At 44.8% G+C, this 12,495-nt stretch overlaps 1 protein-coding gene across 4 annotated transcripts in view; it reads left to right on the forward strand.

Annotated features, from left to right (window-relative positions):
* Nucleotides 1-396: 396 nt before the first annotated feature.
* The window catches only part of LOC113406543 (single-stranded DNA-binding protein 3), a 135,976-nt gene continuing 123,877 nt past the window's right edge, over nt 397-12,495 (forward strand). For all 4 annotated transcript variants that reach the window (XM_026651824.2, XM_026651825.2, XM_026651826.2 and 1 more), the window contains exons 1-4: nt 397-722; nt 1,504-1,576; nt 1,792-1,853; nt 3,809-3,893. In XM_026651824.2, coding sequence (XP_026507609.1) covers nt 667-722; nt 1,504-1,576; nt 1,792-1,853; nt 3,809-3,893 — 276 coding nt within the window. In that variant the 5' untranslated portion in view covers nt 397-666. The remainder of the gene's footprint in view (nt 723-1,503; nt 1,577-1,791; nt 1,854-3,808; nt 3,894-12,495) is intronic.

The following is a 12,495-nucleotide window of genomic DNA, read 5'->3' on the forward strand; positions in this document are numbered from 1 at the left end:
GAGGCTGGGGAGAGGTAGGTGGTGTGGGGAAGGGCGGATGGCTGGGGGAGTGGAAGGGAAGGAGGATGGGGGGGGTTAGGGGGAAGGGGCCTCGTGGGAAGTAGGTGGGGACACTGGGAGGGAAGAGGAAGCCGGAGGGTAAGAGAGGTAGGAAGGAACAGCACCGCCCCAGGCCTCTAGCAGCAGGAGAAGCCCCACACCCCATGGGGCCCTTTACGAGGCAGGCTGAACCCGGCCGCCTCCGCCTAGCACGGAGCAGCCCAGCTCTTGCATTTAGCTCCGTATCACCTTAACATGCCGCTTGGGGGCGGGGCGGCCCCTCCCCCCGCCGGTCGCCGATTGGCCGGGGCGTGTATCAATTGTGGAACGTTGACGCCCGCCGCGTTCCATCCCAGTGTAGCCACGTTCGGTTGAGCTCGGAGTAGCCGTGGTGGTAGCGGCACTTGGCAGCAGGGGAAGGAGCTGGGGCAGGAGCGGTTCCAGGGTGATGGGGTCCAGGCCGGGGCTGAGGCTTTGACAGCTGGAGCCGGAGTGAGCGAGCGGGGAGGCAGCCAAGGCCGGGGCGAGCCACAGCGAGGGGAGCGGCGCTGGGAGACCGAGCGGCACCGAAGAGACCCAGGCAGCGGTAGCAGAGCCAGTGGCGGCTTCGCCTCCTCACTGCGGACCATGTTCGCCAAAGGCAAAGGCTCGGCGGTGCCCTCGGACGGGCAGGCTCGAGAAAAGTAAGCGCGGCCGCCGCGGGGCTCGCGGCGCTGGGGGAGCCCCGATGTTGGAGCGGGATTTGGGGAGCTGGAGGTTGGGATTGGACTGGAGGCTCCGATCTCCGGGGGTCTCCCCTAGGGTATTTTTCAGACTTGGCTGCGGCTCTGTCCCGGGGAAGGGAGGGGGGGGGGCGCCTGCTGGTTCCGCCGCGTCCTTTTGTCTGACCCTGGCTGTCCGTCCACGCAAGTGTAAGGGACGAGGGGCTTTGTTTGGGCACAATCACTTACTCCCACCTCGGTGCCCCGTCTGGTCCCCTCGCTTACCGCTGGCTCCTGGAGTTCGTAAGCTGGGGCAGGCAGAGGATGTTGGGGGGCAAAGGGACTGGAGACGAAGCAGTTCTCTTCTCTCTCCCCCCCCCTTATAGTCTCCGCTTTCCCCATGCACTTAGAGGGTTGAACCAACCTTGCCGCCCCCCCCCCTTTTTTTTTTTTAGTTGGTGGGGCTCTGGCTTGCCCGCGGCTGGCTCAGTGACTTGGGATACTGGCTGCATGCTGAATTGTGCATGTGCCTAGAGAAGTAATTTTGTCTCCTGCACTAAAGTAGGGTCAACTTTTGGGGGGAGGGTGGGAGAGGAAGGGGCAGTTCCCATCTCTCCCACTCTGGTGGTGATGGTGTGTCCTTTCCTGCCACAGGTTTTAGCATGCATCTCCCAGGAGAGGAGGCACCGTTTTGTCGGAGTGGGATGGTTTCATGAAGTATTTTCCAGTGTAATGGTGCCTCTCTCTTTCTGTACTTTTACAGGTTAGCTTTATACGTCTACGAATATTTGCTGCATGTAGGAGCGCAGAAATCAGCACAGACCTTTTTATCAGAGGTAAGTGGCTCTGGTTTTTGTTTTTTTTTTTCCCCCCCCTTCCCCTGATAGCCTTTGTTTTCAGAAGCAGCCACTGTGGCCTCCATTTTGAATTTTTATCACCTTTTGCCATTTATTGCTAGTTGGCCTCAGAGCCTCCTGGCTATTTGGAGGAGCGTCCTCTCTTGCTCTCACCCTGCCTCATCTAACCGATTTGCACGCTTTCTTGTTTGTAGATCCGATGGGAAAAAAATATCACACTAGGAGAGCCTCCTGGGTTTCTACATTCATGGTGGTGGTAAGTGTGCATTCCTAGTTCCTCCTGGAAAAAAATAAAAGAAAAATGTTTTATCTTAACCCATCTGAAAGGAAAAAAAAATAACCTAGGTAAAAGTTTTGGCTTGATCCTTGTCTCGTTTGAAAAATAAATGTTGTGTAGTAGCAGTGTATGGTGGTGAACTGTGGCCTTTTACTAAAGGATACGATTTGTTTTTTTAATGAGTAGAAATTTGTGCTTTGTTATAAGGAAGAAGGGGAGAACTTCCTGTTGGTTTCTTTCTTATTCTCGCTGGATAGTCAGGGTATCTAAATAAGTGCTTGTCTGTCCCTCTGCATCATTCTAAAGCAGGGCAGAAGGGAGCTCTTGCTTTCTTTAAGATGGTGATTCAGGATGACTTGATCTTTTGGGGGTTGTTTTTGGGTGAGGGGAGGAGATGCCATTTTCTGTTCAGTGCTGACTGGTGGAAATAACAGTTATACAGACCCATAAGAGGTCCGTTTTTGTGGCTTATCTTTGGCAAAAGTGTGTTGTTGTGGCAAACTTGCAGGGCCCCTAAGTTTCTGGAGAATCTACTATTGTGCCCTGAGAAGCAAGGGAAGACTACTTGTGTCCATGAAGTTACGGTCAATGGATTTCAAATGCCTTTTCATTTAAAGTTTGCAATAGTGTTGTGAGCATGTGGTAGGTGTTTTAAAAAACAAACAAATACTGGCTATATTGAGAGAGATTTTGGTCATATTCCCAAAATTCAGGGAAACCAAGCATACATGCCTACTAGTTTTCCAGAGCAGACACCTTGCGTTTGGGAGTGGCTGAGACTGGAGCCGCTGTGAGTTGCCCTGCAGCCAGTAACTGAGAACATTGTATTAGCTGAGAAAACCAGTTCCTAATTGCATTTGCCAACTTAGTGCAGGATGCTTATGACATACGAAGCATATAGTGCACACTAGTCTCGGAAGATCAGATCTGTGGTATTACTGGACGTGTGGGGGAGTCGGTTTATGTTGCATGCCTAGGCAGTCTAACTTCTGCCCATGCCTGCATGTTGGGTAACACAGTTAAAGAAGGGTTTGGGGAACATGGTATAGAATTAAGGCTTTTGGATGCTGCAAAACTGAATGCTCTCTGCCTGCTGCCATATATATGCTAATATTGTCACTGGATTGCCATCCAGTCAACTTCAGGCTCTCAGGTGGCAAGATGCTGCCCTGCAACCGGTGCAGGTCAACAAGAAGCAGTGAGTCAGTACCTACATGCTATGCCGAGTGGGGCTCTCTGTATCTGAGGGAGAGCAGTCTAGGGGTGCTTTCTGAGATGTTCTTAACTGGAAATCCTGTGTGTGGTCAACATCAAAGAGCATTTGCTGTATGGCTTCCCGTGCCAAAGTGAAATTTCTGTGATTGGGTTGTACTCATTGTGGGAATACTTCCCACATGTGAGAAATGTTACTTCAAGGTTCAGTAGATTAACACTGGATCTTGAAGCTCCAGACTGGATTCTTGCAAAGGGTTGCTCAAAACTTTGAGTGTGGAAAGGAGGTTTGAACAAGCTGAAACAGCTGGCTACTGGAACACCTTTTGGGGGTAGGGGAGAAAAGGCATCCTGAGATGACAGTGTTGATAACCTCTTAAGTTGAGGTTTTAGAAGTCCATGAATTACCTTTCTTCATTTTGGCAGATTGCCAGCTCGCTGTAACTACTACCAGTACTAATTTTGTCTCTTAAAATGTTTAAGGTAACCCCGTTTGAAATGCTTTTATTTGGCGTTGTTGCGAGAAGATTTGAATGGAATGAAATGGGATGCATGATTCTGATGGACTTTAAATGTTCTCGACCACAGGCCAATTGAGGTGGAAAGCTGTTCACCTTTATTGAACTGTTGGCACAGTTTGTACTATGGCACTGTATGTTTGCTGTTTAGTATATAGGTAATAATTAGTAACTGGATCCTGTTTTGCTTTTTCTGCCATGCAGCGTATTTTGGGACCTTTACTGTGCAGCTCCTGAAAGGCGAGATACTTGTGAACATTCAAGTGAAGCAAAAGCCTTTCATGATTACGTGAGTAACAAATTTTTAATCCTTGTTGTAATTAGGGGGTCAGATAGCTTGAACCTCTTCAACACACCAAAAGCAAACGTAGCCAAATAATAAAAAAAAAAAATCAGTGTTCTGACTTGGTTGAACAGTATTTCATAATGTTGCAATTATGTAAATTAGTTCAGATACTTATCTTGAGTGCTTAAAGGTGTTCAGACTATTGGTAGCATGAAGTAGTTTTGCATAGCAATGGACAACAAAGCATTACTGTAGCCGTGCGTTGGGGGAACACTGCTGATATTTCTCATGTTGAGGACATCTCCTTTACCAGCCTTTTTGCTGCACAGAAAAAAGTATGTAATCTATGGATCTGAAAAGGAAAAATCTTCAGTTTCTTTAGTGGGGGGGAAAAAACTATCCACTCATTGCAGACAAAGTGCACTTAGGGCTACTAGGAAGCTTGCTCTGGACGTCCAATAATCCCGTCTCAAAAATATCAATATAAAGGTACTTCATTTCATTAAGACTGCATTGCAGTCTTTTTCTTTAACCCCGTTTTGTTGAAGGTCCTGTTTTTAAGGGCCGTGGAGTGTCTGGAAGAGAGAAATTATTTGAAAATGATGTAGGTGTTGGCTGGGACTGAACCTACCTTTGGTAACCGGTGGGAAAGGCTGAATTCTGGGATTGGATGTGAAGCAATGACTGTTTGTTCTGCAGATTCATGTTTGGGGAATCCCAGGTAAATAGCAGATGTGCATAATGAGGGTATCTGGCAGCTGGCTTTTTTTGTAATGCAGAACAAAATGCTTCCTGAGCAACCCCATGACTAAAAGTCACAGGGCTGCTGTTGCTTGAGACTTTGCAGCCATCTGAACCTGTCAGTGGGGACGTTGCTCCAAGCTAGGCTGACTGTTCTGTGTACTCGTAGGCAAACTTGGCAACTTGTCAGGCTTTGGGATGGGATTGTTCTGAAGACCCTGGCTTGCCTGCAGTGGTGATTTCAGAGTGGAAGAGTTTTAAGATACTTGATAAGAGCAGACTTTATTCTTTTTGGACCACATCATATTAGCGTGGCCTCCGAGGTGCACCTCTAAAACTGCAGCAGCCAGATAACCTTGCTGGTGCTCTGAGTGTTTTATGAGACAATTTGGCACTTAAATCAGAATTGACTAGTGGGAATCCTCTGTCGTCAGTCTCCCTTCTACCATAACCTCTGCCAGGGCGGAATCCAGGGCAATAAAGGGTGGAGCTGTGAAGGGGGAAAGTGAGTTGTCTGCTCCTGCGCAGATGAAACTGCTCAATTAAGACTCTATGTTCATGTGAATGCTATGTTGTTAGGATAGTGACAGAGGAATTTGAACTGAGGAATTGATGCAGGCTTGGGCTGGGTTGCTACAGGAAAATGTCAGTGAGCTTCATTTTACTAACGGCAACAGCAGCCCTCTTCTCCCAGTCCAGATCATAGTATCTTCAGGAGAAAATGGTACAGAATCTTTTCCTTTCCTGTTATGTTACTGCCGTGATCCTGCCTGTGCATCTGCTAGTCTCCTCTAGAACATACGTAAGGTTTTGTCCTGTAAACATGACTCCGTGGATGAGTTATGGACCACACTAAAGACCTCCCAACTGCTCCATCCCTTGCTTGGTAAGGCATTTGTTGCTGGGGTGGCAAAGCATGAAAGCTCATGGGATATAGATAGTGAAGTGCTGTTTGAAAATATTTGCTATGAATGTTTAAAGGTGGTGTTTCCACCAAGCCAGCACCTGTTTTCAGAACAGGTTAAAAAAGAAATATCTTGATAGTGGTTCAGGATGCAGAAGTGTAATTGATTCCCCCCTTGATATAACCCAATCAGGAATTGCTGAGCTGTCCCCTAGAGAAATATAAGGGGAAACCAACAGAAATTGCTCTGATTTCCTTGGGTCTGTGTGTTTCTACTGTGGTTTTTCATCTCCCTTGGGATGCAGTTTGCCCCCAAAGGGAGCCAAACTGGAATTTTGTTTTGTGACTTGCTGACTATTGGTGAATACTCTTGTATCACATGTGCCATTCCGTATGTGCTCCTGATTTCAGAATATTTCAAATGATGTGGCAACGTCCTTTACGTATTGTTTTTTTAGATAGATTGAATTAAAAGCTTGGACTTCATAATCAAGAGTATAAGATACAAAGTGACTAACTACTTGTCAGCAGACCTTTCATATTAAGGCCAACTTTGGTAACTAAAAGTTCCTGAAAACTCTGCTGGAGATTGCAGTTGTGTCCTAGTGGACAGTTATTCTTGAAGCATCTCTTCTGTAATTGTCAATTTCCTGAACGTGTTAAGACTCCATGATTGGCACAGCGGGCCAGATTTTTTTGGGGGGTGGGTGGGTCTTGGGTGCACAACAAAAGGTGTGCTTGATGGTATTGGCAGCCAAGATATAGCAACGCTAGCAGCAGCCTTATAATAGTGTCTGAGGATTTAGTGTATTTAGAGAAATTAATCTTTTTTAGCTTGGTAATAATTCTAACAATAGGCATGAGTGCATTAGATTCACATAAACTTCTTTAATACATGTTGCTTTAAGCTTACAGCAAATAGACACAATCCTGATTGTTTTTTAATTCTCAGTGTAATGCAGTTTCATAACAGCCCTAAGTACTTTACCTTTTTAGTTTTATTATGAAGACTCATAAGAAGATTTGCTTTCCTCCCCATTCCTCTCCCTTCTCTTAGTTTTATTCTCATCATCCTCTCATTGGCCTGAAAGTGGTTGATTATGTTTCTGCTCCACGTTGTTGCTTATTGCGGATGCTTAAGGGTTCTTTTTTCCTCGAGAATCAATGTTTTCACAGCAGGAGAATGTAGTGTACTTTACAGGGCGAGGAAACTACCCGTATAAAACTTAAATATTGACCAAAGAAAGGGAGCAAACGATAAACTTTTTGTGTGAATAGGAACTTGTTTCTCTGAGCGGTAGGTCCATGGCCCTTGTGTGAATGCTCTGAAAATGCAAAGAAACATAGCACGTTCATGGGGCAGCAATGCTAGATGCTTGCAACACCAAAGCTATCTCTTGTTGATGCCCTGGTATTTTCCATTGGGAGTTCTGGTGTGGGGTGATAATGCCGGTCTTTGTTTAGGTAACATGTGGAAGGATGAGGAGGCACAGGATTTTCTTGTTTGGGGAGGTGGAGTCTGGGGAAAATTTATCCTCTCAGGGTTACTAAGGAGCACCAAAGTCTAAATGGAGACTCCTGTCACCTTCTGAACTTTCTCTTAAATTGCTGTTCCAAAGCAGAACATCTGTTGCTGAAGCTGAAAGGAGTGTTGAAGATGTGTGAAGAACTGCCTGCAAATCTTGCATGACCTAAAGTTATGGGGCTGCTCAGTGGTTCTCACCAGGGTTTGATTCCTTGTCCCTTGCTCACTGGGTGTGAAAGGGCTGGCAGTACCATTCCTGTGTGGTTTGCAAATCATGAACAGAGTGGCCAGATAATGAATTTTATGCGTTGGATGTGAGTAAAAATATCCCATTATGCAGCATGTCACAGATTTGTAGAACATTGTTTAAACTTCACCAATGACAGAACTTGTTTTTTGGAGGTTGCACATGTCTGCAATGCATAAAATGACATTTATTTACCAATAGACTTTGTATTTGCTCCAATATACACGAGTGGACTACTCTCAACTTTCACCTTTGTGTAAACGAAGCACTGTAAAATAATCAGCTCTAGATGTTTTGGTCTTAAAACCTCTCGTGCCTGGCTAGCACAGAAATTATACGCCGGTTGAAATACACTTTAAACTTGGCAAGTTTCCCTTCCATGCTGCTTTCCCATTGTTTATCTTGGAGGTGTGGTCATTTGGACACATGAAGAGACACATCTCTCAAGATCAACCGGCTTAGGGAACACAGGCTTTGGAGTAAGAGCAACAGCGTGCTTCATTAGTAGAGCGTTAAGTGTGGTATTTGCATGCTGTGTAATTTCCATTTCACTTCCCAATATAACCTTATGAAAACTAATAGTAGCAGCAGGAGAAATTACCAATTTCCCCCATCAAATTTTAATATTTAAATAAAAATCACTCTCTCACTTCAGTCTCTCACGACTTTTTTCATGACGTCTTGATTAACATAGTTCCTTACCTGGTTAGGAAATGCAGTTTCCACTGAGTTTGAGCTCTTAGCTTAGTTTCAAGGATGCTGTGCTCTTGGTGAGGTGGTGTGCCAGAATACCTGGTAGTGGGAGCATAATGTATAAGAGCAGGACTCTGTTAAGGGGTCAAATACTGTAGCTTTCCAGTGTGTGTGAAAAGCCAACACTCCTCAATACATTATTCCTGTTTGCAGCTTTGCTATGGCCAGCCTATTCCCCCAACTTATACAGAAACAGTTTGTCCAAAAGTAAAAAGCGCTAAAAATTACATTCATTTTAAGCCACATACATTGATTTCCAGTTGACTCTTCTAATTTGACCTGTTCTGAACTTTGCACTCAATTCTTAGCAATTAATATACTTTATTTCTGGATCTTGCATGCAGTGGGAATCTGATCAAATTGGACATGTTTCTTTTATTCTCTGCTTCACTTGTTTGGGGTTGTGAAAACATCAAAAGGGAGTGTGGGGGAGAAATATCCCAAATCTGTCTCTCGTTTCAGTATTTTTGTGTGCGTTTCCAATAGAAAATGTTATATTCTCTCTGGAGGTTACTGCTGTTGGCACGGCTGCCTTTATCTTGCTTCTAGGCAAAGCCCCTCTGTAAGCACACTCGTATTACAGTGTGCGCTGTGTTGCCAGACACTCTTGTTGCAGGTTTCATTGTGCATCTTCTGAGCCGGTGAGCTACAAAGGGATTGTACAGCATGACAGGGAATTTCAACCACCACGTTATCTCAGAATTGGCCGATTGATGGTTACAGTTCAGCATTTCAACATTGTGAAAGCCAATACAATTTGAGTTAGCTGTGATGACTGCCAGTTTAAATACCGCAGTGAATTTCTGTCAAATAGCTAATACATAGAATGGGGAATTGCAGAAAACTTGATCACCAGAACCACTTTAGTCGATTTTGGCCTCAAGCTACAGAAAATGAACTTAAATCTAGTTGACTGTCGCTACATACTTTTTGTGGCATTATTCTGTCTGCACAACCTCCTTCAAGCTGAACTTGAGAGGGCGAGAAGTATCGAGAAAAATCATGCTTTGGTCACATGAGATTTGAAGGGGGGGAAAAACCCACCATTTTCTCCCCCGGCCCCCCCATTGCATTCATATATAGGTTTCAAAAGGTGTCTTGTCCCCCTGAGGGCAGCTGATGGGGTAAGAATGCTAGATCACTAGATAATGCGTTTGCATGTAAAATAAAGCATTGTTTTTTTTAATGGTTTAAATTATTTTAAACAACGTAAATCAATCCAGCTCTTCCTGTCCAACTGCGCCAGTCTTGTTGAAAGATGCATTGCTAAAGGATTGATGGACAGTGCAAGGAAAGCTGTGATTAGTCCTGGAAAAGATGGTATGGCTGGTTCAGTAAAAATATCTCATTTGCTTCACATGTCTAACAACCCATGTTTCTTTTTTTTCTTTTGAACATCTGAAAATCACCCATTGTGTTAAATGGTACCTTTTTGGAAATCCCTTATGCCAGGGGTTCTCAAACTTCATTGCACCGGGACCCCTTCTGACAACAAAAATTCCTACAGGACCCCAAGAGGGGGACCCAAGCCTGAGCCTGGCCAAGCTCCACCGCCTTGGGGTGGGGGGCAAAGCCCATGCCCCGCAGCCCTGGGCAGGAGTCCAAAACCAAACCCTAAGGGCTTCAGCCCCAGGCAGGGGGCCTGTAACCTGAACCCCAATGCCCAGGGCTGAAGCCCTCAGGCTTGGGCCCCAGGCTCTAGCAAGTCTAAGTTAGTCCTGGCAACCCCAGTTGGGGTCAGGACCCACTTTGGGGTCCCAACCCACAGTTTGAGAACCACTGCCTTACGCGATGCAGGAACAGCAGATATGGTGTTAATATTTTTTTTCCTAAAAGGCTTCAATGATTGGTGTTAATATGCATAATTTTAATCAATAGGGGAATAGAAGACAAGCTGGGGCTCCTTCAGTAGGGCCTCATCCGGGCAGAATAAGATCATATATAGTGCAGTCATGCTCCCTCAATGGCCACACACCAAGTATAGGATCCAGATAGTGGTTTCTGAACCCTGAAAACTAAGCTGCCAATTCCTCAGGCCAAGATTGTTCTCTGCAAGTGCTGTACTCTGGAAGGCATTACCTTAGGGCACATCACCTCTCTGAGAAGGCATCTGTAGAGGTAATCTCCACTCCTATTACTCCTTCACTACCAACAAAAAAACCTCAGCTTTTTTGTGGCCTTTGTTTCCACAACTTCCACTAACCTGGCAGTCTGTGCTAGTTTAAATGTGATTGCACAATGCCTTTAAACTAGTGTCTGTAGGGGATGATCTTGGTGTTTTAAAGGTGTGTTCTCCCCCTCCCCCCAAATCCATTGGTCTAAACCAGGGGTAGGCAACCTATGGCATGCGTGCCGAAGGCGGCACGCGAGCTGATTTTCAGTGGCACTCACACTGCCCGGGTCCTGGCCACCGGTCCGGGGGGCTCTGCATTTTAATTTAATTTTAAATGAAGCTTCTTAAACATTTTAAAAACCTTATTTACTTTACATACAACAATAGTTTAGTTATATATTATAGACTTATAGAAAGAGACCTTCTAAAAACATTAAAATGTATTACTGGCACGTGAAACCTTAAATCAGAGTGAATAAACGAAGACTCGGCACACCACTTCTGAAAGGTTGCTGACCCCTGGTCTAAACTGTAGCTCTAATGTTGTACATTGTAGCTGTTAAGGTCTGTTTTGTCCCTGTCCTCTGTTCTTGGGACAGGATTGTTTACCATTTCAAATCTGTGTATCTTAGCGGAAGGCAGGATGTTGTGACGCCGTAAGACAGTGGTTCTCAACCTTTCTAGACTACTGTACCCCTTTCAGGAGTCTGATTTGTCTTGCGTACCTCAAGTTTCACCTCACTTAAACTACTTGGTTACAAAATCAGACATAAAAATATAAAAGTGACTCAGCATGCTATTACTGAAAAATTGCTGACTTTCTCCTTTTTACCATATAATTATAAAATAAAACGATTGGGATATAAATATTGTACTTACAGTTCAGCATATAGAGCAGTATAAAACAAGTCCTTATCTGTATGAAATTTTAGTTTGTACTGACTTCACTAGTACTGTTTATGTAGCCTGTTGTAAAACTAGGCAAATGATGAGTTGATGTACCCGCTGGAAGACCTCTGCGTACCCCAGGGGCATGCGTACCCCTGGTTGAGAACCACTGCCCTAAGAGATGTAAAGTGTTTGGATGTGCATTATGTAGGCTAACCATGGACTCAATTGATAAATCATGTGCAGTTGTTCGGGGTATTCGGTATCTATTCTAGACTGTTCTTGTGTGTAGTTCTTGCTACCTCTTCAGCACCAATGAAGAGCTGTTGTTCTTGGCTTACGTGTAGTAGACCCATATCCTAAGACTTCATGGTGGGTGCTACCCTGTGCAACCATGTCATCTCAGGACTTCAGAGAGCTGGTCTTAAGCACCTCTCCTTTCACTTCCATTAAAGCGGTGAGCAGTATAGAGGCTATGAGGCCAGTCGGAGTTAGTCTGTTAGAGGACACTGGTGCGCACACATGCTAGCCAGTTTGTTGCATACTCTACCATTTAAAAGTTTGTCCCCAAAGGCTGGGGTTGACAGGAGTTCAATGCCATCAGTTAGGAGCCTTTTGTGGCATATCCGTGACCAACTAGGAAGTCAGTTGCACCTGTACTGCACTCTGTGGCCATAGCATCCTTTACAGCAGCAGTGATGCTGGAACTTCAGTCCTGCTGCTGCAAAAGAGCAGAACCTGTTCCATGCAGTAATTGTGAAGAATCAAATTTTGTCATGTTTTCATTGAAAGGAGGACATGGAAAGAGGGGATTGCTAGAAAACTTCACTCCCTTGTGGCTTTGCTAAGGAAGTGCTTGCGCAGGCACAAACTAAACAGACTGCTTCCCTGGTAAGAAATATGCCTGTTCTGTCTCCAAGGCATGTTCATAGCCGTTCAGTAGGGCCAGAGTTTCCCAATAGGTAACTGAACAGAGGAATTTTCTTAACATTTGGCACCTTTGCAGGATTATCTGTAAAACCCCAAACCCCTAAAAGGAGTGTAGAATTTTCTCCCAACCTAGCAACATGCTGATTTTAGTCTTCTACCCATGTGTCTACCCATCTCTTTTTGGATGGAGACATTTGAGGGGAAAGGATGGTTGTCTTTTCAATAAGAATAAATCCATGTGCCTTTAAGAGTTTCAATAATTAGTTTCCAAAGCAGACACTTACGTAACTTTTTAGGTGTCTCTCTCTCCCCCCCTCCCCCCCCCCATAGAAGTTCACTTTTTAATGAGCCAAAGCTGATAAACTTGTCTGGACAGCTGATATCTTTCTAATATGTAAAAGCAAAACTGCATCATTAAAATACACCCCTTCATTTAAGCTCTTGGTATAAAGTTGCGCTGTTTTAATAGCATTGACAGTTCTTGCAGACAAAACCATCTCTTTT

The sequence above is a fragment of the Terrapene carolina genome, unplaced genomic scaffold, assembly GCF_002925995.2.
Source record: "Terrapene carolina triunguis isolate 2854851 unplaced genomic scaffold, T_m_triunguis-2.0 Scaffold103, whole genome shotgun sequence".
Lineage (NCBI taxonomy): Eukaryota > Metazoa > Chordata > Testudines > Emydidae > Terrapene > Terrapene triunguis.